This window comes from Dipodomys merriami, unplaced genomic scaffold, assembly GCF_024711535.1.
Source record: "Dipodomys merriami isolate MVZ:Mamm:240054 unplaced genomic scaffold, mDipMer1.0.p SCAF_15, whole genome shotgun sequence".
NCBI lineage: Eukaryota > Metazoa > Chordata > Mammalia > Rodentia > Heteromyidae > Dipodomys > Dipodomys merriami.
Genome location: NW_027202826.1, coordinates 23,673,004 through 23,699,931, shown reverse-complemented (window position 1 = coordinate 23,699,931; position 26,928 = coordinate 23,673,004). Strand labels below are relative to the sequence as shown.

Here is a 26,928-nt window from a genome sequence, read left to right as displayed (position 1 = left end):
CACCCCCAGCATTCATCACAGATGATGAAGTATTTTCAGAAAAGATGAGTCCTTGTGAAGAGCAGGGAGGTTAGGGTAGGTAACAGGAAATAGTGCGGATTGCCAACATTCCATCTTCGGTATTATATAATGGGATGGAAAGTCTTTGATGTCCTGACCATACAAAACTCATCCACCTGTGCATGATTTTATTAAGAAAATCAAAACCTGCCACTCAGTTTCCATTAGATTACTGATGGAATTCTTCTTGTCCCTAGTCTGTGAGAGTGTACCTCCCCCCACCCCCGCCACCATGTTAGTCATGCACATATATGGTTCATTCGGCCAAGCATAACCTATTGAGAAATCTGACCTACAGGTTATGACTCAATAGGGTGAGCTGATCAATAGGGTCAAGACCAAAATTGAGCAAACATCAACTTCTGCAGGTGGGAGGAACAATACCACATACATTTCTGACGACCATACTAAAGAAAGCTGTAAGAAAATACCCCCCAAAGGTCTCCTAGAACTTTCGTTTTTCAACAAAGCCTTCTAAAGGATGTTGATTTTCATCCATTTTTATCTTGCTGCAATAATGTGTCAGTTCTTGATTTAATGATTGTCCTTTCCACTGAGTTAATATTATATATTCCAAATTGTGAAATAAGTTAAACACTGGGGGAATGCTCTGCTCTTAAAGCAACTGTTATTTGCTTCCCCATAAAAATGAACCTAAGTGGCCAAGAAATGGTAAAGATACAAGTGAGCAGCCAATAAGACCAAACATTATTGATGGCTATATAGCTCATTAAAACTTTCATCTTTAAATCAAAGTATCAAGTACTGAAATGTGTTTCCATGTCATATATTCAGTTAGCATATCTTTATCAAAGCCTACCATGTCCCTAGCACTGTGGTAGAGGGTTACATTGCTAAGTAGACAAGGAAAATAGGGGAAAGATTAAGGTTTGGTGTTTGGAGGAAGGAAGAGGATGTTATTTGTTGTTCATTTTAGTGCTGGCACTGAGGGCTTGAACTCACAGCCTGGGCATTGTCCCTGCACTTTTCCACTGAAGGCTAGCTCTCTACCACTATAGAGCTCCACCTCTGGCTTTTCCATGCACATTGGAGATAGGAGTCTCAGATACTTTCTCAGCCTCTTGAGTGCCTAGGATTACAGGAAATGAGCCACAGGTGCCTGGAAGTTTTATTTTCATTGATAGCTATTTGTGAGAGAATGATCTGAGTCTGCCTGTGACATATTATTTGAACTATCAAACAAATGCAAAGTCCCTGAAGTATTTAAGCACACGCGAGACCAATGCAGTGAGGGTCCAAGGTGAGCCCAGAGAAGAAAGCTGGCAAAAGGTAAAGAAGGATAAGACCAGCCAGGAAGCGAGATCTACACAGGTGACAGGTGAAAATAGGGTGGCAGCAGATCTGTTTCAAAGTGGAATTAACTAAGTGTGAAAATAGCTTGACATAGGAACAGACAAACAAGAAAAAGGGAATTCTCTAGTACTCCCAAGCTTCTGGCTTAAGCTCTTTCTCTGTTTATTTCCTTCAAGGCACATACCACACTGAAAGCTATTATCCTGTTAAATCGTTTGTCCACCTATATCACTTTGTCTCTCTAAAATACTGTGGTCCAACAGAAAAAAAGTAACTGAAGCTGACGTAAGTACATTAAACTTGCCAGCAGCCACATTTTTTAAGCAGGGAAATGATTTATCTTTATTAAATCCAATATATCCAAAATGTTATTTCCAACAATCAATAAAAAAATGAATGACACATTTTATATTTTTTATGAAGTCTTCTAAACCACCTATAGCTAGCAGCTTGCTAGGAGGCAGCACAGATGCAGAGTGGGAGTGATGATGGGAGGCAGGGGCTTCTGGACCACTGCTGGGGCAGCAGTAACAAACTGGCAGTTTGCATTTGAGGTATTTTGAGCAAGTGCATTAAGTGCTAGTAATGAGAAACTTACTGGAGCGATCATTTTGATGGGGAGGATCAGAGCTTCCATTTTGGACTAGTTTAAGACTGAGAAAAGAAAATGGATAAGAAGAGTCTGGGACTGAGAAGAATTGTCTGGGTAGGAATATAAATGGCACATTGATGGGTTCTAGACCCAAGAGAATGATGGGATATACTTCAGAGTGTAGAGAGAAGAAAAGTGCTCTGGAGACTTTCTCTGAAACACCAAATCACGATTTCAGTCAAGCCCTATTTGAAATGATTCACAGTCTCAGAGATCTTTTTTCAGTACAAAAAATAATCACACTTTCTTCCATAAACAAGCTGGGCTAGAATTCAAACTAGCCACATCTAAAACCTAAAACTCTTCCTCAATGATCAAAGCACAGGATGAATAAGAAACCATGGAAGTATGTGTGCCTGGCCAGGATGGTTTGAGAGTATACATCCAGTAAGCAGCATCTTTCAAGTTTGGAACTAGACCAAGATGACATAGTCAAGATTTCTTGAAAGTCTCCAAAGTGCTTGTCTATCCTTTGTTTAGGACACCTTGAATTTTTTGTTTTGTTTTTGTGCCAGTCCTTGGCTTGAACTCAAGCCCTGGGTACTGTCCCTGAGCTTATTTTGCTCAAGGCTAACACTCTACCACCTAAGCCACAGCTCTATTTCCAGCTTCTTGGTGGTTAGAGATAAAGAGTCTCCCTGACTTTTTCTGCCTGGCTGGCTTCAAAGTGAGATGGAACTGTGATCCCCAGATCTCAGCCTCCAAAGAGCCACCAGTACCTGGCAGCAACACCCAGAATTCTTAGCAGGCTCTTGTTCCTCATAGGACTCTATTTCTCCACCTACCCTAGAACATAAAATTCTCTTCCTCTAGCAGTGAATTAGTATAAATAATCTTACTAGAGGAACATCATTTGCAAGTATTTATCAAATGTATTGATAACAAACCAATGAGGCTTTCTCTGATAACACCAAAATGGAGCAGATAAAATAATTTAGTCTTAATTCTACACCAATTCTACACCAATTCTCCCCCAGCTGCCTTGGAGTAGACCACATGTTTCCTAAGCCTCCTGGCTCTGGTCAACAGAACAGAGGGAAAAAGTGAGATGGCAACATTATAATAGTTTAGGATTCTAAATGTCCACATCACATGAGATTCCAGTGAGATCCGTTTAGGGGAAAGTCAAGCACCAACCAACCCAGAGACAGTCCCCAAGTTCTCCCCGAGGGAGACAAATGATCGTGGACTAAGGGACACCCTCTGTCCCCAGGCACATGCTGTTTGGAAGGCTGGGCGAGATATGCCACGTGAAATGTGTTAGAAACGAAACACATAATCACTGTTAAATATTTACAACGCTCTATATATCACCTCCCAACTGCAACACCAGGTCACAGCCCAGTTATATGCTCCTTGTGTGTAGTGCTTGATAAATTCCTACCTAATGCAGAAAACTTGATTCTTTGTAGGTCCAGGGAGCATCTCTCTCTGAAATTTTACAAGAAAATTAAAGAGGGAGGGAGGAAGTGGGAGAGAGGGAAGGAACAAAAGGCACTGTGCAAAAGGAAATGTACCCATTACCCGACTCAAGTAATTGTAATCCCTCTGTACATCGCCTTTATAGTAACAAAAGGTTAATTTAAAAAAAAAAATAAAGGAATACACTCAAAAGAGTTGAGAAAGGGAAATGGAGCAAATCGAATGGAAGAGGAGGAAGGGCCAAGACCAGGCAAAGGCAGAAAGAGAAGAGGAGGGTTAAAAGGGAGGAGCTGTGGGCACCGAAGGGGCAGGGACAGCAGGCAGCCAGTCTGGGGGCGGAGGTGGCCGGCCAGGCGGCCAGACGGGTGACTTGCCAAGCCGGCACCAGGCGGAGGAGGGGAAGAGAGGGAGGGACTTGGAGCAGGGCAAAGGCAGGGCAACCCTTAAAAGGAGGGTGACCCAGGCTGGTTGATGCCATCAGTGACCTCCGACGCCCAGGGCAAAGGGAGGTGGGGGGGCTGGTGCCCCCACGAGAGGTAAGGGGAGGAAAGACCTGGCCGCTGAGACGCACCCGAGCAGAAAGGGGAGCTCCCTTCCCTCCCCCGACCCTCAGCCATGTGCGAGCTGTACAGCAAGCAGGACACCCTGGCGTTGAGGGAGAAGCACGTCGGGTAAGGGCTCCCCAGCTCGGAGGAGAGGTGCAAATAGGGGGCAATAGAGATAGGGCAGGGGAAGTTGGGGGGGGGTGCTGCAAAAGACAGAGAGAGCCCGCGCCAGACCAGCGAGCGCACTGACAGCTCCCAGGGCAGCAACCTGCCAGTGCGCCTCCCTGCGCTGCCCCAGGCTGCGCTTGAGCATGCGCATTGGCGCCCCGGCCTTGGTGCCTTGGCCGGGTACCCCACCCCCTCCCCGCCCCACTCCTGGGACCCCTCCTAGGTGGGAACGGGGTACAAGTACTCTCCTGCACACTGCAGAGAGGGTGGTGCCGAGTACACCCCCAAACCCACCCAATCCCAAAGCCCGCAATCCACCAACTCAACTATTTTTCATGATGTCTAGGAAAACAAGAAAGCTCCAAATTTTGTTTCAAGTTGTATGCTTTTTTGTTTGTTTTGCATACTTGCTTCATCAGTGAAAGCTTTAATCTAGCTATAAAAAAAAAAACCCAAAACAAAACTTTAAACCAGCTTCTGCGGGAAACGTCAGGACTTCGGTCAGCAAGGCCCTCACTTGGATTTTAAAATGTCTCTCCCAGACTGCTTTTTGCTTTGTCCTTTTATGAATGAGTTCATGAGGCAAGGAGTCTACACGACTGGCCTGATCTCTGGTCCTATATGAGTGTCATGTTGTCTGAGAGGCCTCTTCTAATTGACGTCAATAAAATAGCGTTCTACTTTTACAGGAACAAGCCAATAGGAGTGAGAAGTGTTGGTGTTTTTAAAAGATGGACATGAATTACTGATTGTGCAACTGCAAGCCCCAACACTGTAAAAATCAATTTTCTGCAATATTCAAATAACTGGTGCAACAGATCCCAGAGCAAAAGAAGACCAAGGGACCCTCCCACAAACAAACAAAAACAGTAGGCCCTGTAGGAAAATGCTGGCAGATTCATTTACTGATGAAACTCCTAACCTCATCAGGAAGGTTTGCACATGATTGAAGAGACTGACAGATTTCTCTTGTAAAATGACCAACTTCCTACCCATTACGCTGATCACACCCACTTTTTCTAACCATTCATTCTGTTTGTTTTCCGTTTTATGCCGTTTCACGGAAAACCTGGCAAGGTTTAGCAAAACAAGGTTAGCAAAGCAAATTCTCTGGAAGAAGGACTATAAATATGGTTTTCTTACTGTGTATAACCTGATCCAATTTATTTTTCTGTGCCCCTTTACCCAGTCTTCAGTTCACTTGATTGTTAGGAGGACTTAAGATAATATCTGTAAATTATGCAATAGTTTCTTGGCATATAGTAAGACTCAAAAAGGTGGGGAAAGGGATTCCCCAAAGGAAAGGTTTGTGGGATTATGACTATTGAGTGAGTTGGTTCGTACATCTCTAAACAGAGCTGTCAAATGATAGCAAATTTAATATAGCAAGATTTAGGAAATATGAGCAGTGGCATGACTTAGGGATTAAGGCAAAAGGCTCCAGGTTGATATGAAATGAAAACACGAAAACTGTGTGTCACCCAGGTTGTTTTCTCTTCCCTTTATGTAACTGATAGTAACCCCCATCTAAAAGGAAAAATACTGAATCGTCCAGGCCAAAATATTTCCTTTATTTCTAGGCCCTCATGCAAAGTTTTCTTTGCTGCGGATCCCATCAAAATAGTGCAAGCTCAGAGGCAGTACATGTTCGATGAGAAAGGCCAACGGTACTTGGACTGCATTAACAACGTAGCCCATGGTAAATGTCCTGTGTGTCATGCTTTGAAGGAGACAGTATTTATGTCACTGTTTATCACAATACTTATCTCAGGGCTGGCACTAGCTGTACTAGCTCCACTATTGCTGGACAGGTTGTCTCAAAATGTGCAAGACCCGAGAACGTGCCTTTTAATTTTTTGTTGCAGATTCCACTCACTTCCTAGGCACTTAGTGTTTTGTCTCCTAAACTGTAGTGGGCCATTGTCACCCAGAAGTGGTCAAAGCTGCCTTCAAACAGATGGAGCTGCTCAATACAAATTCTCGATTCCTTCATGACAACATGGTAGAGTATGCTAAGCGCCTGTCTGCTACCCTGCCAGAGAAGCTCTCAGTCTGCTATTTTACCAATTCTGGGTACGTTTCTGGCTCTGCACCCCATGCCCCTTAAACTGTCCACTTCTTCCCTCCCTTCTTCCCTTTTGCTTTTGTGTTGGGGTAGAGCATCAATATCTAAAACGTTTTGAGAATGTTCTTACCATTGACCTGGCTCCTTTTATTTGCTTTGTCTCATGACCTGAATGCTACCTGATCAAATAATGCTCACCTTTTAGACAATAAACAGATGCAGATAATGTTTTCAGAACACACATAAGAAATTTCAGCAAATACATGGCTCTCCTAAATATGCTAAAACTTTTGTTTTTAGACTCCAGGCCCAAAGTCCAGGTGTCCTACGTTAGGTCTGGGCTCGTATCACTATGGGCCAATAAAGCAACATGGTGATGGGGAGAAAGGAGTTTATTACATAGTAGGCACAGGAAGACAACACTTCAGTACCGCTTCAGCCATCTTCAGAGGTTAGACATTGGCTTCCGGTTAAATAGACAAAACCAGGACACCTGGCCAAAGCAGGAAATCAGGCAAATAATTCTTACTCAGCTGGAACTCTACTTGAGTTACACCTCCAGCCCCTAGAATATTTTTTTGCTGGCCCTGGGGTTTGAACTCAGGGCTTGGGCGCTGACCCTCTTTGTGCCCAAAGTTAGTGCTCTACCACTTGAGCCTCAGCACCACTTCTGGCTTTTTCTGAGTTGTTTAAGAGTCTCATGGATTTTTTTCTACCAGAGCTGACCGTCATCCCCAGATCTCAGCCTCCTGAATAGCTAGGATTACAGGCATGAGCCACCAGCACCCAGCTAGAACAGCTAGAGCAACAATTCTTATAACTAAAATAGCTTCTTATAAAATGGCAGCTACCCTTAAAATGACATGCTCACGTCAAACAGGCACTTGGACAGAAAAAATTCTAGCTCCTACCGTGTGACACAGCATATGTATCAGAAAGAATAGTACTTCCCATTATATGGGATTCAATCTCAGTCCCAGCCATATCTCATATTAGCTGTGCACCTTTATTCTGGTTGCTAAACTTCTCTAAGACTGCTTTCCTCATCCATTACAAAGAAGTGATAGCACTTGCAGAGTTGTGGTAAAAATACGTAAACACTTGGCACATTCCACAAATGGTTATTTTCTTTGTCTGGGTAGTATAGTCTCTCTGAACTAGACAGAAATAAAATGTGATCTTCATTTTATAGGTAAAGAAATGAATCAAATATTGAGTCAATGCAACATAGTTTTTCAGGCAAGCTACTGGGCCCTCAGCTTCCCATTTCTCCTCTTGAGATTTGGCTTAGTGCGGGAGACTTCTTCATGTCCTCACAGTAACTGATAGACTGAACAGGTGGGCTGAACAGGAGTGAACTTTTTTTCTTTTTTTCATGCCAATATTGGAGGTTGAACTCAGGGCCTGAGCACTGACCCTGGATTTCTGATTTCGTGTAATCTGATCACTAACATAACTAACATGGTCACATGATCCCCTCCTCTCTCTCCTGTGTTATCCTAACAGATCTGAAGCCAATGACTTGGCCTTACGCCTGGCTCGTGAGTTCCAGGGCCATGAAGATGTGATCACTCTGGACCAGTAAGTCTTGGGAGTCCTGAGGTTTATAGGCAAGAAGGTCTTTAGAGACAAAATTATACTGCTCTACTCACACAGATACCACCATAGATCCAAGTGGAGAAGGGATGATACCTGGAGTCATATTTTTTTTTAATTTTTTTTTAAATTTTATTTTATTTTATTTGAGAACATACTGTACAGAGGGGCTACAATTACATGGGCAGGATAATGCATACAATGGAGTCATATTTTTTAAATTATACAGTAGGGTGTTGAGATCAGCTTAAATCCATTGAATTAATCACATTAGGAAAATCCCCTTTGCCATAAAATATATCACTAAGTTTCATGAAAGAGTCAGGCTTATGTTTTTGTTGTTGTTTTTGGTGCCATTTCTGGGGCTTGAAGTCAGGGCTTGGATGCTATCCGTGAGCTTTTTTCTTTGAGGCTAACACTCTACTACTTGAGCCACAAGTCCTCTTCCAGATTTTTTGGTCATTAGCTGGAGATAGGAGCCTCACAGACTTTCTTGCCCTGGCTAGCTTTAAATTGCCATTCTCAGATCTCAGCCTGGTGAGTACCTAGGATTACAGGTGTGAGTCACCTGGCTATTATTTCTCTTTTATTCTCATTCTGCACCATGTATTAAAAAATTCTAAGTGTATTTTGTTTTGATCTTATGTAAAGTATTATTACTTTATGTACTTTTTTTCAAAATTTGCTATAGATCTCTTTATAGCCACCTTTTACTCCTTAGTTCTGTGGTTTAGGGCCTCTTCAGATATCTGTTCTGTTTTTCTAACTCAGCCAGTCTAGTAAAAATATAATGTGAGCCACATAAACAACTTTAAGTGGTGATAATAATGACATCCAAGTTATCGTTTCAATCTATACCCTATGCAAAAGGTACTAAAATACTTCCCTTTTTTCTTTTTGTACCATGTGGAAAGCCCAAGGTATGTTTTACACCAACAGCACATCTCAAATCAAGCAAGATGCCGCCAGTGGCTCATTTCTGTAATTTCACTACTCAGGAGGCTGAGATCAGGAGGGTGGAATTTTGAGACCAGCCTGGGCAGAAATGTGCATGAAAAACTCCCTTCTCAAACCATAGGTGGGCACATTGGCACACCTGTCAATCTAAGCTATATGGAAGGCTGAGATTGACAGAATCAAGGTTGCAGGCTAGCCTGGGCAAAAAAAAGCCTACAAAATCACATCTCTATGGAGATGTGAATTTTGCATTAAAAATAAAAACAATTTTTCACATTTAGAGACTAATTTAGCCATGACAAAAAAATCATGTTACCCAAAGAGATTGCTTTTGAGGACACCTATTTGGCTATGTGTTTTCTTACAGGTGTAAGAGGAAATGGATAAACTAAATGTGCAGTCTTACTATTAAAAAAAATTAGATTTTAATTCTGGCACCAGTGTTGGGCTTTCCTTTGGATGGCTGCATATGAGTCAATGCAGCACTTTAGTTTACATGCTAGAAAAGTATCATTCTTGGAGCCTTTTTCTTTTTTCTTTTTAGTGCTTACCATGGTCATTTGTCATCTTTAATTGAGATCAGCCCATATAAATTTCAGAAGGGCAAAGATGTCAAGAAAGAATTTGTGCATGTGGTAAGTATTTTAGTATCCTACGATCAGAATGCTAGCACTAGATGGAGGTCTAAAGATGATTCAGCCCAACGTTTACATTGAAACAAAACCATAGAAAAAGAAATGAAGATCTATACCAGTATGTAACTTGCTCAAGTTGAAGGGCTACAGAATGACAGAACATGTCTTAAGGCTCATTGATGAGTGTCACAGTAGTTAAGTTAGTTTAAAAGTATCATGTTATTCCAAGTATCATTTTATTTCTCTTGCTTTTTGGTCTACCATTGCTTCTCCTACAACTGATTCCAACTCAAATCTTGAGCTGAACTGCATCTATATGACTGCTAAAACAAATAACTTGCTCTGTGCTGAATTATAGGTCCATTAAGTCAAAAAGTACCTATTAAGCTAACCAAGTAGTCAAAATAGTGGCATTCATTTGCTCTGTTCATGTAAATGATCAGTAGACCTTTTTGTCTTTTCCTTTTTCGTACTGGGGATTGAACCCAGGACGTTGCACATACTAGGAAAGTGAGTTGCCACTGAGCTATATCCCAGATGAGACAACTTTTTTTTTTTGTTGTCAGTCATGGGCCTTGAACTCAGGCGTGGGCACTGTCCTGAGCACTTTTACTCAAGGCTAGCACTACCACTTTGAGCCAGAGCACCACTTCCAGTTTTCTGGAGGTTAACTGGAGATAAAAGTCTCATGGATTTTCCTTCCCCAGCTGGCTTTGAACTGCGATCCTTAGACCTCGGCCTCCTGAGTAGCTAGGATTATAGAAGTGAGCCACTGGTGCCCAGCCCAGATGAGTAGACTTTCTAAGGAAAACATCACTACCTCCTTCAAGACTAAGAGCTGCTATCAAAACTAAGTCCCCCTCTAGATTTCTGAATGATTATATTTTTGTGCTATGGTGAAGTATTGGGTTTTTTTCAATATAGAATCATTAATATAGTTTCCATTCACTGACATTTTTATAGTCATAAAATGTACATTTATATTGCACTTGTTGATCTAAATTTGCTTTTTATAGGAATAGGGCTAAAGTCTTGATTTATAAGAGTCTGAAAGCAAAACCAAGCTCCTGTTCACAATCAAAGATATCAGATCTCTATGGCAGTCAGAAATGTGGAGGAAAAGAACAAGAGAACGTGTAGTCACTTAAGTCAGCATGGTTACCTTTCTAACATGCCCTCAGGGATAATGCCTCTAAGTTTGTCAAAGAGATAAATAATGAGAAATGACATCATTTGATGTTTTTAGGCACCAACTCCAGATACTTACAGGGGAAAATACAGAGACGATCACCCAGACCCAGCCAGCGCCTATGCAGAGGAAGTGAAGAAAATTATTGAAGCAGCTCATAACAGTGGAAGGAAGGTTGGCATCTTTTATTAAATGGTTGACATTGCTTGCAATACACCAGTCAGAAGAGAAGTTTTCCTTTCAGTTTAAGTTTTCCTTTCAGTTCTCTGTTGTGTTTTGCCACTTGGTTCATATTTCAAAAAGTGCATTGTTACAGTCATGCCACTAAGACTGGTCACCTTTAGGGATCCTAGAAATGCAACTGTATGCTCCTTCCAGGGCTGGTGACCTACTTCTGACCTCAGTGGTGCAGGGCCTGGTCCAGAGGATGGGAGAAGAAAGCATTAGGAAAGGTGATAGGACAGGGACAAACTCTTCCAATTGAGAAAAAGTGAAGTGTTAATGGATGGTGAGGGGAAGAGCCAGAGTGGCCTTGGGGCCTCAGGACTTTTACAGATCTCCAGATATACAAAGGAGCCTCGGTTCTATTTCAAACTTCAAAAAGCCAGAACCTAAGATTGGTCTGTGCCTGGTTAGACAGAAGAACATCCTTGAGACTGGGCCTGAACTTAGAAGACAGAACCAGAATCTTCAACTAGAGCAGGAAAGGGATCTCACTTCTTCGGTCTTTACTGTCTTTAGCTTAACATTCAATGCTCAGCGCATTTGGGGGTTAGCAATGCAGATATTTAGTACAGCTTGTAATACTTTGCCTTTCAACTGACTGACGACAGACATGGCAACTAAAAAAAAAAAGATCAACAGGAATAAAAATTATTTCCTTTGCCCAAAGATCCAAATATTTTGTCTTTTGAACCTGGTGAGCCTTTTCACATTTCTAAGCTCTTGCTCCTCCTCCTCCTCCTTTCTCCCTTCCTCTCCCTCCTCTCCTCCCCCTCCTCTTCCTCCTTTTCTCTTTCCTTCTCTTTTCCTTTGATGCCTATGTAGACCTAAAGCTCTCTCTCTCTTGAAAGGAGCTTTCTAGTCTCCCTTTCTTACAGCCTATACCTCTTTACAATGCAGTAAATAAATGCTTTCAGGAAGAAAAAAACACATCATGTGTTACCTTTGCTACAGGAGGAGGATGCAAAGCATTTTTCAAGAATATTAGCTGTAATATTCCGAAGCACTTGCATTAATACCATCTCGTTACCCATGCTAGAAGCAATGAGCAACTAGAAGGCAGATGTTTGAGTGTTAGACATGTTTGCAAAGTCTTGAAACATTACATCAAAAATCTCTCAAGTCCAACAGCCTCATTCTATAGCTAGCACACTAAATAACTTCTTTAGTTATTTAGTGAATGGTTTAACCCCAACTAATTTGACTGTTAAGGAATAGTCTGAGATCTTGGGTCTGTTGATTTCCTATCTCATATTCTTCATGTAATTTGTCCTCTTATGTCATGGTGATCCATTTCCTTCTTTCTCTGCCTTTCCATCCAGACAACTTCATCTGAGTTGCCTACCTGTTTAGGTAAGCCTTGGCTCAGGGCAGAGCCCGGAAATATAGTAGATTGACTTATGGTATAGGCCATAGGCCACCCTTCCATTTGCTCAGTGCCCATTCTAGCAATCCTATTTTACTGAACTTCAAAACAGGCACCTGGGTAACTTTTTAGATGGTCACATCAAAGACCGATCAAAACATCAGTCTTCTGCAGCACATTCTAATTACCCCCACGGAGCTTAAAGTAATTATGAAGAGGTAGAACTCACCCTCTCCTCTCCATGTCCCTTGATAGCTTTATTGGTACCCTAGATCTTCTGACACTAGTGCTTTTCCATCAGTTGCTTCTCTATCACCGGCATCTTTTATTTTTTTTAATCAAAAGGCCTGTTTGGCATCACTGTAGGTCTTTTCTTGGCTACTTTTAAAATCAACTATCCTATAAGAAATGTTCTTCTACAGCGGATGAGGGGAACCTAGTGAACTTTGACTACCCCCTCCATCTTTTCTTTTTAGATTGCTGCCTTTATTGCTGAATCGATGCAGAGCTGTGGTGGCCAAATCATTCCTCCAGCAGGCTACTTCCAGAAAGTGGCGGAGTATGTCCTTTCCCTATGCATCCTTGGTCAGTCTGAGGGCACTGTGAAAATTCTGTAGGGCCAATACTAATGGCTAAAATGTCAAAGTACTTCAGGCTAGGTGGTAAACAGGCACTACTGGCTTTCTGTCTGTTCAGGACTCTCAGATGCTACTCTGACCTTTCCAAAGATCCAGCAAATAAAGTATTGACTCACAGACCAGCAAAGCGGTCTTCTAAAGCCTTGCCTTGAATCCCTTCTCATTGGCTGGTGGTACCAAAGCCTAAAGAATTTGTAGAAAAGTAAAACAAAAACAAAAACAAAAAAAAAAAACCTGCAAAAAACCACTTGTCTTTCTTTTCCCACTTAAAATACCTCCTTATAGTATATATTAAGCAGCACAAATCAAATAATGAAAGGTGTCTCATTTAGAAATAATGTGATTATATTGTAGAGTCTGTTAGAGGTTTTGAATACTAGACTATCACTAAGGCAGATTAAGGTCTCAGGTCATTTTGTATATGTGTGTGTACTGGGGCTCAAACTCAGGACCTGGGCCTCCTGAGTAGCTAGGATTGCGGGACCGCAAGTTTGGGGAATTTTGGTGTCCCGTAGGCATGAAAACATCTTTGTCTTTCAGGTACGTGCACAATGCAGGGGGAGTGTTTATAGCTGATGAAGTCCAGGTAGGCTTTGGCCGCGTTGGGAAATATTTCTGGAGCTTCCAAATGCATGGGGAAGACTTTGTCCCAGACATTGTCACCATGGGGAAACCAATGGGCAATGGACATCCAATAGCATGTGTGGTGACGACCAGAGAAATTGCAGAAGCCTTCAACAACTCTGGGATGGAATACTTCAATACGGTAAATTGTGGTCTACAACTTTAATCTGGAGAGGAAAGTATATTCTTATACTTTTTGCCAAATAATAAAGAATAAGGCTCAGAGGTACCAGCTAGCTACCCCAGAATTGAAGTCAAACTTTGATCTAGTCAGATTTTATCTAGTATAATTCCTTTTTTTTTTTTAAATCAGTTGTGGGGCTTGAACTCTGGGATTGGGCGCTGTGCAGGGACAGTGCCCTGCACACAGCGCCCTGCACTCTTCAGCTCAAGGTGAGCACTCTATCGCTTGAGCCATAGCTCCACTTCCGGTTTTCTAGTGGTTTATTGGAGAGAAGAGTCTCACAGACTTTCCTGCCCGGGCTGGCTTTGAACCATGATTCTCAAATCTCAGCCTCCTGAGTAGCTAGGATTACAGGCATGAGCCTGCAAGAGCTAATTCCTCTTTTTCTTGTACAGTTTTCCTCTTCCTAATATGGTCTTAATAATTTTTCCAGTGATAGATGGCTATCTTCCTAAACTTCAGAGGTTATATTTTCATTAACAGTGTGAGTCTCTTTGATAAATATATAGGTATATAGATATCTATATCTATATAGATGAATTTAAAGTATTTAGATGATGCAATACTGTAAATGTTATTCAATTGTCACAAAAGACACTAACTTTTTATCTCTGGGATATGTATTTCCTTGGCTTTACTCCCCAAAAAGTAATACGCTTTAGGCTTGAGGAAAAAAATCACGGTAAACTGCTCAGCATAACAGTATAACAGCACTTGTTGTAGCTAAAGTAAAATGCAAATCGAAGGACATTTTGGGGGGAAAAGTCCTTGCTGGGACGTTTTCAGTCAGCTCCTCAAGATTTCCATTACTGAGCCACACTCTGAAATCTTTAATTCACAGTATAATTTTTTCTTATTGTTTAGATGAATCAATAAATTCCTCAATAGTCCCTCATACTAGTTATGCAACATAAATCTGGAGTGAATTTTTCTCGATCTGATGGATAGAATAATGCTGTATTCCAGGCTGGGAATGTGGCTTAGTGGTAGAGTGCTTGCCTAGCATCCATGGAGCTCTGGATTCGATTCCTTAGTACCACATAAACAAAAAAAGCTGGAAGTGGTGCTGTGGCTCAAGTGGTAGATTGCTAGCCTTGAGCAAAAGAAGCTCAGGGACAGTGCCCAGGCTCTGCAGTCAAGCCCCAGGACTGGCAAAAAAAAACAAAAACAAAAACAAAAAACAAAAAACAAAAAAACCCCACACAAATGCTATATTCCAAGTCTGAGAAATTAACATATTAAAAAAATTCTACTAAAATTATATTTTCTCAGTATTTGTGAAATACATAGGCTTATGATTCAGGTATGTATATGAACCAGATTTTTCAGAGATAAAGCAGTACCACTAATTCACCTATTAAATTTTCATTATTTTTTCTCCTTTACAGTATGGAGGAAATCCAGTATCTTGTGCTGTTGGTTTGGCTGTCCTAGATGTAATTCAAAATGAAGACCTTCAAGGAAATGCTACAAGAGTAGGAAATTATCTTATTGAGTTACTGAATAGACAGAAGGCTAAACATACTTTGATAGGAGATATTCGGTATGTCTATCTCAAAGTTATCATCTAGTTAATCATTTTTCCAAAGTGTTTATCATATATAGTTGAAATAAAGTATATGAAACCTATTATAGAAAACACTGAAAAACAGACAAAGCAAAAATCAATCTTAATGCAGAACCTAGGTATCAGCACAGTTAAATGTGAGTATATATCTTTCCTGATTTTTATATTTACTTTCCTTTTTATAAAGCCAGAATAATTTTAGTACCCAAAGAGAGAGATAAAAGGAAGAAATTTAAATCTAAATGATTCATGGAAAATTACTTAAATGCAATCCTAAAACTGTGGATATTTTATGTTTGTAGGTATATAGATATATGAACTTTTCTATATATTAATATATATAATTATTTACAAGCATATGAATAGATAGGGAAATTAAATGGCATGAGCTGTGGCTCAGCAGTAATTCACCTGCTTAGCAAGTTCAAGCACCTGAGTTCAAACTCCACCAGTACTGACTGCTCCCCAGAAACCAAAAGCTAAAAGCAACTGTAGACAGAGTTAGTATTTTGGATTCATTAAAAATCAATTAGAGACATCACATTCACTTCAAATTAAAACATGTTTGGGCAGGGCACCAATCTCTACACCTGTAATCCTACCTACTCAGGAGACAGATCTGAAGATCACAACTCAAAGTCATTCTGGGCAGATTAAGTCCATGAGACTCTTGTTTCCAGTAAGCCATCAAAAAGGTGGAAGTGGAGCTGTGATTAATGTGCTATAGCACCAACTTTGAGCAAAACCAGCTAAGGGACAGTGCTCAGTCCTGAGTTCAATTCCCGGTACCAGCATACATGCACACGTGCATGCACGCGCACATACCCACACACACAAACTGCTTGGGGACAGTGTTGATTTTCTGTGACAGTGCATTGTATTGTTGACTGAATGTGTGTATATTAACTTTTTCCACCTTCTTCAGGGGCATTGGCCTTTTCATTGGAATTGACTTAGTGAAGGACCAGGAGAAAAGAACTCCAGCCACAGCAGAAGCTCAACACATCATCTACAAGTAAATGCACCTCCACATCTATTTGGTATCTTGACCCCCTTGAATGTTCGCTTTTTCCCCTCTTACCTCTCAAAGAAAAAAGATAAAGTTAAGCCAAGCAGTTTAGAAACATGGACATGTTGGATGCAGAACACTTGTCTGTGCTAGCTTCATGTGCATAAGTACTCCTTTTATCATTGTATGCCCTCCCATCTGTTTCCTGCCTTCATTAGAATGAAAGAAAGCCGAGTGCTCCTCAGTGCTGACGGGCCGCACAGAAACGTGCTCAAGATCAAACCACCCCTGTGCTTCACAGAGGAGGATGCAAAGTTCATGGTGGACCAACTTGATGGTATCCTGACAGGTTGGTGCACAAACCCGAAAGATGTCTCTTTGCCTTCTCCCCTGGCTTCTTGTCTTCCCCCCATGGAAGTGAGGCAGAAATAAATGGAGAACTTTCCAGTTAGAACTAACTACATGGACCCTTTAACCCACTCAGCTATTGCTCACATGACTTCAAATCTAAATTTTTACTGACATAGCATACTGGTTGGTTGGTTGGTTGAGACAAGGTCTCATTATTACCCAGGCTGGATTTGAACTCCTTTATTAATTTTATTATCTGTAAGTAGTTGTACAAAAGAATTTCAATTCAACCTGTCAGTTTATGATGACAGTGCACTTAACTTCCATCAGTCTCCCCATCTCTCCCAGCACCACATGACTACAGTGCATCTTGATCAAGGTCATCCCTTCCATCAGTCTCCCCATCTCTCCCAGCACCACTCGTCTCTTAGAGTTTGATCCAACTGTCTCAGCCTCTCAGGAGCTGGGATTACAGATGTGTACCATACACCAGCTACCAATGTGTTATTTTACCATTTTTACCACAGGAAAAAAATAGATATTTAAAACAAAATATCTTCCCTGTATCACACACCACAAATACAGTGTGTATTGATTCAGAACCAGACAGTTAAGATAACTGAAATATTTTTACTAAAAGTTACAGATTCTGTCTTAATTATTTTTACTATATGTCGAATCATTTGACTTTGTGCTCTTTAAGATTTTAAATAAGCCAGACACTGATGGCTCACATCTGCAATCCTAGCCACTCATGAAGCTGAGTTCTTAGGGGCTCGATACAAAGCCAGCCCAAGCAGGAAAGTCTGGGAGACTCATCTCCAATAAACCACCAGAAAACCAGAAGTGGAGCTGTGGCTAACAAATTATTTAACTAGGTACAGATGGACACATTGCAACAATGAGATGTACAAGACGCTATGTTGACTTTACAACTTTGGCTGGGGGGATGGAGGTGGGGAGAGTAGTTGTGGAGATGGGAGGGCAGGGATGGTAGGGGAAAAACAAAGGAGGCAACAATGCTTGATAAGAAATGTACTCATTACCTTGCTCATGTAAATGTAATTGTACAGTATTTTCACAATAAAAAAAAAACTTATTTTAAAAAATGGTAGAGCAATAACCTTGAGCAAAAGAGGTCAGGAATAGCACCCAGGTCCTGAGTTCCAGGCCCACAACAAAAAAATAAATAATATTGAAAACATATTAATACATTTTAGTTCTAGACAGACATGGGTGGCTCACACCTGTAACCCTAGCTACTCAGAAGACCGAGCACTCACCTGGAGGACTGAGAGTCAAAGCCAACCAAGGAAAAACATTTCTCAAGACTCTCCATCTCCAATTAACCACAAAAATCTGGGCTGGAGGTATGGCTCAAATGGCTAAGTGTCAGCCAAGCAAGCTGAGCAAGAATGAAGCCCTGAGCTCTAAATTTAACCCTTAGTACTGTGAGTTCTATTCCAATTATAAGGACCTCCATATGTCATTCAAAATTATAGCCTATCATTAAGAATTTTTCATATGTGCAATTCATTCCACTTATTTTTCTGCTCTGACCATAAATAAGATTAAAAAGTAACTCAGTGTTATAAAACTATATTGAAAATCATAGAGCACTGTTGGAACATATTTTTTAGTTCATATTTGTGATTGCTTTGTTGAATCTTCATAAAGATTCTGATGGTTCCTCTGCTTTGGAGGTTAGGGGAAGGCTGAGAAGCCAGGGATCATTTTAGCAGAGATAATTGATGTTTAGAAACTTAAGCATCAACCTGTAATTCATAGCTGGTTCTTTCTTTTTGGCTCAGAGCTGAATGTTATTCTCAGAGCTAAGAATTATTAAAAGTAACCCAGCTGGGTACCAGTACCAAGCCTATAATCCTACTCAGATCTGAGGATTGAGGTTCAAAGCCAACCTTAGCAGACAAATCTCAAAGACTTTTCTCCAATTAATCATGAAAGAATCTGAAGTGGAGCTGTGGTTCAAGTAGTAGAGTGCCAACCTTGAGCAGAAAAAGCCAATCAAAAGTGAAAGACCTTAGTTCAAGCCCCAGTATCAGCACGTATGCTGATATCAGCATGTATGTGAGCGCATGCACAGGCGCGCGCACGCGCGTGTACATAGACACACACACACACACACACACACACACACACACACACACACACAAACACACACACACACAAACACGGGTGAAAATAGAATTTCCTTTAAATAGCATGAATTGGAGATAGGTAAAGGAGCTAAATGCCGATTGTGAATGATAAAGATTATTTTCTAAACAAAATGATTAAATAGGGATACAGGTTGACCCATTGTAACAATGAGATGTACAAGACACTATGTTGAAAACATACTTGCCTTTTGATTGCTTTTTTAAGTATATCCCTAGAGATACTAAATTTCATTCTTGCTTTCATGTTATTCTGTCTTCTCTGTGATACTTTTATTTAGTTTTAGAAGAAGCAACAGGAAGTGAATCTGAAAGTTCAATCTCTGCGAATACTCCATGCAGAACAAAGGTAAGACTCCACTACTGTAGTTTTAGGGGAAAAGTTTAAAGTTTTGAGAACTTACCAAAAAGAAAATATATAGTGATAGACCAAACAAAAACTAATGCATGCTAAGGTTGAACTAATTTTTGCAATTTTAAGGTCAGGATTAAATTTCCAAAACCAGTATCTCATCTGAGAGAAAGCCAAAATAGTATTCTTAGGAGATTATACATTCCCCTAATAAAATAAACAACAAACAAACAATACAAAAAAAAAATCTCCTGGGGCTGGGAAGGTGGCTCAGTGCCTTGCATGCATGAGGCCCTGGGTTCAATTCCTCAGCACCACATAAGCAAAAAAGAAAAAAGCCGGAAGTGATGCTGTGGCTCAAGTGATAGAGCGCTAGCCTTGAGCTGAAGAGCTGAGGGACAGCGCCCAGAATTCAGGCCCCATGACCGGACTCCCCCCCAAAAAAAAAAATCTCCTGTAGTCTGCAAATAAGTTTAAAATACGGAGAGCAATAGAAAGAAAGGGACTGAGAAAGCACCTTCCCTTTTGGTCTGAGGGTCATCTGACAGCACCCCGGGCTCACCATCAGCAGGGACATTAGCTGTGGGGCTCCAAAGTATGAGAGCTCCATTCAGAAATGAGCTTAAGTGGAAGCCTGACCAGCAGCAGGGGCCTGGCATCATCCGGCCCCGGTGGCCTAGTTTCTACATTTGATGTACTTCCAGCACAGGGGCTGCTCCTTCTCCTCCCGAGCTGCCCAGTGTATGAGAAAGAATACCCTGGGGTTGAGAAACAGAACAACAAAAACTAGGGAGGCTTCATTGCATAATTTGTTATTTGTTTATGACTTAGATGCATGAAAGAACACTCAGTGCCTAGAGCCTGCCTGACGGCCAGAGAAGACAACAAAGTCCTGTTCACCAGGCTGTTAGGGCGAGAGCAAATGATTTGCTAACTGCTCCAGTCTCTTCACACTACTCAAACCAGTTGTAGGAACCCAGGAAATCTGTTATTTTGTGATATATGAGTACGTGTGTGTGTGTATGTGTATGTGTGTGTGTGTGTGTGTGTCTATCTATCTCACAGGATGTCCTATCATAACAATTTTGGTCTTCTTTTTGTCTGAATAACATTCCATGGTGCACATATACCACATTTTCTTTATCCATTCTTCAGCTGATTGGCGCCTATGCAGATTCCATAACTTAGCTACTATTGGGAATTGAACATAAGAGCTGTGACTGTTGGCTAGGCACAGTAACTCATAGCTATAATCCCTGCTACTCAGGAGGTAAACACTGGAAGGCTCAGGGCTCAAGGCCAACCAGAACAAAAAGCTAATGAGATCCAACTTAAACCAAAAGGTTAAGCATGTTGGTGTGTACTTGTTATTCTAGCTAAGCAGGAGGCATTGGTAAGGCAATCACAGTTCAGGCTAGCCTAGTGAAAAGACAAGAGCATACCTGTAAAATAACTAAAAGCAAAACAAGATGAAGGGAGTGGCTCAAATGGCAGAGCACCTGCTTAACAAGCATAAAGCATTGAGTTGCAACCCAGTACTGCCAGAAAAAAAGTATTCAGGCATCTCTATTGATCTCTATTGTATGCTAACTTACATTCTTTCAGAAGTATGCCCAGGAGTGGCATAGCAAGATTTTATGTTAAATTTACTCTTAGTTTTTGAGACACCTCCATACTGATTTCCATAGTGGCTGTACTCATTTTCATCTCCACTAATGGCATATAGTGTCTATCATCTGAAGTGGAAGAGATGTTCATCAAGTCCAGGACAGAGTCACAGGTGCACAATGGATTTATCAAGCACTGTCAAGGATCTTTCAAACACCAAAAGTTCACCCCAAGAAGCTTCACCCTGGAGTTCGCACAGATGCCTGTGTATGAGATTTTAACTTGGAGGTGTTCTGTTGACCTTGCATTTCCAAGGTCTGTTAAAGGCACTAACAAGGGGTTAGTGAGGAATAACTGTGTGGTTTTGTCCCATTTTCCCTGGGGGTTTTGGTGGGCATAGACTGTTCATTTCTCCTGCAGAGACTGGGTAGGGGCAGAGGACAGCTGTGGAAGTTTTGTTGCCTGTCTTGCAGATGCCTGAGAAAGAACATGGAGACCCACTCAGCAATAACACCACTGACCACACAGAAAATCCCAGCAGAAAGAGAAATGGCATGTGCTCAAGCAAGCATGCACCACTCAGTAAGAAGCTCTCAAGACACGATAGATGAACATTATAAAGCAAGACAGATGTTCAGAGTTGTAAAGAATGGGGGAGTTTGTCATCTCTTAATAACCCTATTGTACCCTTGAAGGGTATTCATTCAGTTTAGACTTATAAATAAAAAGGTAAATGACTTAACAAGAATAAACCAAGTAATAAACTGTCACAATTCTTAGCAGAGGCCAGTTGTGGTTTTACACATCTGTAATCCCAGAGGCTAGAGAGGCAGAGATCATGAGGAACATAGTTCAAGCCAGCCTGAGTGAAAAAGTTAGCAAGATCCCATCTTGACCAAGATACCAGGCATGATGCAAAATATCTGTAATTCCAGCTACACTGGAAATATAAGTGCAAATTTTGAGGTCCAAGCTATCCCTAGGCAAAAAGTACAGGACCCTATCTGAAAATTAAAGCCAAACAGGACCGTAGGTATGGCTCAAATGGTAGAGTGCCTGCCAAGCAAGTGCAAGGCCCAGTACTGAAAACAAACAAACAAACAAACATGATTAGTTATGCCTCTACCCTGTTAATTTACTTGGAATTTCTGATGTTACCCAATTTATTCCACCAAATTTAAGCTTGCAAATAGAAAATTGGCATCTTTACGTATGTTGTAATATTTAAAATTAGAAAGTTGAGTATAGTAGATGCCTTAACTTTGAAGAGTTCTTTAAAATATTAATTTAATGATTTAGGATGTAAGAGTATTTATGAACTACAATAAAAAAAACCATGATATAAACAAAAATGTTTACTAGTAAATGTTTACTCTTGCAAGGAATGTTGAATTGGGGGGTGATAAAATGAAAATCATTTGAGAAAAAAATTCATATAAAGCAAATACTAAAAAGTGAATCAAAGCCAGACGCTGGTGGCTCACACTGTAATCCTAGCTACTCAGATGGCTGAAATCTCAGGATTGAGATTCAAAGCCAGTCCAGGCAGGAAAGTCTGTGAGGCTCTTATCTCCAATAAACCACAAAATACTGGAGCTAGAAGCTCAACTGTTGTAGAATACTAGCCTTGAATGAAAAAGGAATAGTTCCCAGGCCCCAGGTTCAAGCCCCAGGACTGGCATAGACACAGACACACACACACACCTCAATATTATAGAGTTGAATATATTTGTCATTACTTTTCACTTTTGCTTTTCATTGTCTTTCATTTCTACTGTCTGGAATTATTTTGTAATTTTTTATTGTAAAGATACTGTTCAGAGGGGTTACAGTTACATACATAAGGTAATGAGTACATTTCCTATGGAGCATTATTACCCCTCCTTTGTTTTCCCCTACCATACCTTCCCTCTCCACCTCTACAATTCCTCACTCCCCCCACCCCACCCTACCAAGTTGTAAAGTTCATTTTCAACATAGTGTCTTATACATCTCATTGTTACAATGGGTCAACTCGTATACTTGTTTCAGCATTTTGCTGTTTCCATTCCCCCTCCCCTCACCAAATTAGAAATCAAATAGAGTGGCAACAGGGATTATACCATTGGGGAAGAGCATACAAAAGGAACAAAAAAAAAATCACATAGTACATTAAAAGCAGCAGCAAAGAAAAAACCTGTTGGGGTTTATTTCGCTTAGCATCATCTTCTATGGTCATATGTACATAGCTTTTGGCCTTTTCTGCTTGTCTGGTAAGATTATCCTAGATGTATACTAGTTATTGCAAATAAGGGAAACTATGGGACCTATATTTCTCTGGGTCTTTTTCTGTTGTTTTTTTTTTTCCTTTAAAGAACACCCCAAAGGGTGTGAGTGCCTGGCCTCAGCCCCATGTTTCACAGATGGAGAAAGTGGGGGCCACAGATGTTAGGAAACTGGCTAAGATGCCTCATGTGCTCAGAAGCCATGCCACGACTGGCATCTGATGACTGACTCCCACCCAGTGCCTTTGCTTCTGTACCCTTTGATCGGAAGCTTTAAAGAGGAATCAGTTGACACGGATAGTCAAATCTACTAATGAAATGCTGTAAACACAGTGCTTTTGATGAATTGGCTTTTAACTACTCACAAGCAAAAAAGCAAAATGTTGTTCATCAATCAGTGACAGGCATGAAAATGTTCACTAGGAAAAGTCCCCCAAGTGATACAGTACCTCACATACAAGAATTCTACGAGGCCATATTAACTTGAACATAATGAAACACTAGTCACCAACTTCTCACTTAATGCATCTGGCTACCTTTTATATCTATAGCAATATCTTCTGTGGAATGAAATAAAAGTAAATACTCAGTTAATTTTCCATCCTTTGGAGAAAACTGAAATCATGGCACAGGATTTGGAGTACAAGTGGCACTGTGGAAGCATAAGTACAGACCGGAAAGCAAGATCAATTTACATAGAGCCATGGTCCTCTTGTTTGGTTCCTTGAGCATCAGTGAGACCCAGATGTGCCTCACACACATGCCTTTGCTCTCACTATGACAGGAACTTACAAAGGAAACAAGACATAAGATGAGGGGAGGGAACCAAGTATCCATTCCTTTTAAATACTCAATATTTGAAAGCCTTCTATTCATCATCCTGAAACAACTAGCTTGTAAGGACAGTGGAATGGCTGGGTGCTGTTTGGCTCACACCCATAATACTAGCTACTCAGGAGACTGAGATCTGACCATTGCAGTTTGAAGCCAGCCTGAGCAGCCCATGCGACTCACGTGGATGTAGAATTGTGCCTCAAGTGGCAGAGCACCAGCTCTGAGCAAAAAAGCCTAGGACCGGAGCTCAAGTCCACAAATTGTTGCTTGCGTGCACACATGCTCGCACGCGCGCGCGCGCACACACACACACACACACACACACACACACACACAGAGCCATGGCCTTCTGAAAGTTCAGTGATTATGTCAGATCGATGTCAATCCCTTTCGAGTCTGGAGAAACCATCTCCAGGATGTAGTTCATGATCTAAATCTGTGACCACATATGGTGATATGGTACTATTTCTCCTATAGCCAGGATTCAAGTGCAAGACACAATAGTGTCATAATTCCAGTGACATTTCTTTACATAGAAAAAGCAATCCTCTCTGTACAGTATGTTCTCAAATAAAATAAAATAAAATTTAAAAAAAAAAGAAAAAGCAATCCTAACACTTCTATGAAATCACACTCTCACACACACACATACATACACATACACACAAAAGCAATTCTGAGGGAGCTATCACAATACTCGACTTCAAGTTATCCTACAAAATCATGGTAACAAATACAGCATATTGGCACAAAAACAAGAGACACACAACCAGCCCACACAGCTACAACTATCTGATTGTTGACAAAGGTGGCAAAACTTGCACTGGAAATAAGACAGCCTCTGTAACAAGTGGTACTGGAAAAACTGGACATCCACCTGTGGAAGACTGAAACTAGATCCTTATCTCACCCTGTACAAAAACCAATTAAAAAAAAAGATCTAAGGCCTTCATTCAACACTTGAAACTTTGAAATTACAAGAGAAAGACATACAGAAAATGCTTGGTAATATAGATATAAACAATGGCTTTTTGAATAGGATTTCAGTACCTTAAAGAATAATAAAGAAGGGCTAGGAAGGTGGCTCAGTGGTAGAGTGCTTGCCTTGCATGCCTGAGGCCCTGGGTTCAATTCCTCAGCACCACATAAGCAAAAAGAAAAAAGCTGAAGTGGTGCTGTGGCTCAAGTGGTAGAGCTCTAGCATTGAGCTGAAGAGCTGAGGAACAGCGCCCAGGCCCAGAGTTCAGGCCCCACGACTGGACTCCCCCACCAAAAAAAAAAGAATAATAAAGAAGGGGCTTGGAAGGTGGCTCAGTGGTAGAGTGCTTGCCTTGCATGCATGAGGCCCTGGGTTCCATTCCTCAGCACCACCTAAGCAAAAAGAAAAAAGCCGGAAGTGGTGCTGTGGCTCAAGTGGTAGAGTGCTAGCGTTGAGATGAAGAGCTGAGGGACAGCACCCAGGCCCAGAGTTCAAGCCCCATGACCGGACCCAAAAAGAAAAAGCATAATAAAGAAAAAAAAGAATAATAAAGACTAAGAATTGACTGATGGGATTGCATGAAAATTCAAAAGCAGAAAAACATACCATCCACAACTATACGCTGTGAAGACACAGCCTATAGAATAGAATCCTTGCTAGGTATTCATCTAATAGAGAAGATTAATATCCAGAATATACAAAGGACTCAATATAAACATCAAACAAATAATCCAAGCAACTAATCACCTGATTCCTTAGGGGATGGGTAGGAAGATGAGCTTTTCATTTCTAAAGAGCTCCCAAGTAAAAACAGTGCTGCTTCTCTGAGGACTGTGCTTTGAAAACTGCTCACTCACAAGCTAGGCAGATATAAGGAGGCATATATGGATGCCAGGTGATCACAGTCCTAAAGAGAAATTTAATCTATTGAAGGAATAATAGATGTAAAAAAAATCAAGGGAGGAAACAGTAAGATTTCAGAATGAAAAGATTATTCATAGAGGCCTAAACACGGAGAATAAGATTTAAAACTCCACTCAACAGGGCTGGGAAGGTGGTTCAGTGGTAGAGTGCTTGCCTTGCATGTACAAGGCCCTGGGTTTGATTCCTCAGCCCACACAAGCAGAAAAAGCCAGAAGTGGCACCGTGGATCAAGTGGTAGAGTACTCACCTTGAGCTGAAGAGCTAAGAGATAGTGCACAGGCCCAGAATTCAGGCCCCACAACTGACAAAAAGAAAAAAAAATCCACTCACTATCAAAAGAGAATTCTAAAACCCTCTGAACAACATGTATTAGTCAAAACTACAATCAGATTGATACCAATTTTTTCAACAGTAGTATAAGACGACAATGAAATGTTTTAAGTTTTTAAAAGAAATGCCCTTTGAACTTTATATCAAGACAAATGACATTCAAATATGTAGGCATCATAAACGCTTTCTTCAAAATACATGAATGCCAGCTTCTCTGTCTATGCAAAAGATCCACTGTGAAGAAAGTTATAAATGAAATATTTCAGTTGTAGAAAAGTATAAGATACACTTCAAGAGACATGTAAAGGGAATAATCAAATTTCTTGGTAAGCTTTTATATTGGCACAAAAAGCTAAAAACTAAAGCAAAGGGGAACTATTATAAATAGTTAAGAGTAGTAAAAAGTTAAACCTCACCGTATCAGTGTAGAGGAGACTAAGGGAAGTGAAATTACACTGAAGCTTTTCTTAAATTAACCCTAAGATGTAAAAAAATAAGAAAATATAGAAGCAAATTGAGATAATTAAGGTCATAAAACAAATATATTTACAATTAATATGAATGTATGGAATTAAGATTCCTACATTCATTAAGTGACAAAAAAGAAAAATTATATATATATATACATATATATATATATATGCCACTCACAAAAGACACAGCAAAAATCTACAATCAATATTAAATGTAAAAGAACAGAAAAACTGTTACTGGCAGTGTTAATTTAAGGTAGAGCTTATGTTAAAAAGAAAATAATAGATAGCTGTGCAGTCAACGCCAGGAAAAAGGCAAGGACACTGCTACAAAAAAATTATTTTCAATATTGTGTGAGTTTTGGATCATAAAATTAAAGAGAATGAGGAGATTTGAGATATTATTTTCAAGGAAAAACTTGT

The 26,928-nt window shown here is 40.6% G+C and overlaps 1 protein-coding gene across 7 annotated transcripts; it reads left to right on the top strand.

Moving 5' to 3' along the window:
• Positions 1-3,910: 3,910 nt before the first annotated feature.
• Etnppl (ethanolamine-phosphate phospho-lyase) lies at positions 3,911-22,446 on the top strand. 7 transcript variants are annotated; one of them, XM_070022436.1, is made up of 15 exons: positions 4,105-4,119; positions 4,851-4,935; positions 5,742-5,860; positions 6,075-6,234; positions 7,733-7,807; positions 9,324-9,414; positions 10,661-10,777; positions 12,668-12,750; positions 13,370-13,595; positions 15,026-15,180; positions 16,130-16,219; positions 16,432-16,562; positions 19,023-19,090; positions 20,820-21,016; positions 21,175-22,446. In XM_070022436.1, the coding sequence occupies exons 3-15, from the start codon at positions 5,806-5,808 to the stop codon at positions 21,392-21,394; spliced, it is 1,668 nt and encodes a 555-aa protein (XP_069878537.1). In that variant the 5' UTR covers positions 4,105-4,119; positions 4,851-4,935; positions 5,742-5,805; the 3' UTR covers positions 21,395-22,446. The 7 variants fall into 7 exon arrangements, with proteins under 7 accessions (XP_069878536.1, XP_069878540.1, XP_069878537.1 ...); XM_070022435.1 differs by lacking the exon at positions 4,851-4,935 and having other exon boundaries at positions 3,911-4,119; XM_070022434.1 differs by lacking the exons at positions 4,105-4,119; positions 4,851-4,935 and adding an exon at positions 4,945-5,253 and having other exon boundaries at positions 20,820-20,968.
• Positions 22,447-26,928: the final 4,482 nt, after the last annotated feature.

Excerpts from the sequence above, each read along its gene's own strand:
- Etnppl (XM_070022433.1), top strand. The coding sequence starts at position 5,138 with ATGACCAACTTCCTACCCATTACGCTGATCACACCCACTTTTTCTAAC. Across the intron at positions 6,235-7,732 it reads TGCTATTTTACCAATTCTGG|ATCTGAAGCCAATGACTTGG; the intron begins GTACGTTTCTGG and ends TTATCCTAACAG. Across the intron at positions 10,778-12,667 it reads CTCATAACAGTGGAAGGAAG|ATTGCTGCCTTTATTGCTGA; the intron begins GTTGGCATCTTT and ends TTTTCTTTTTAG.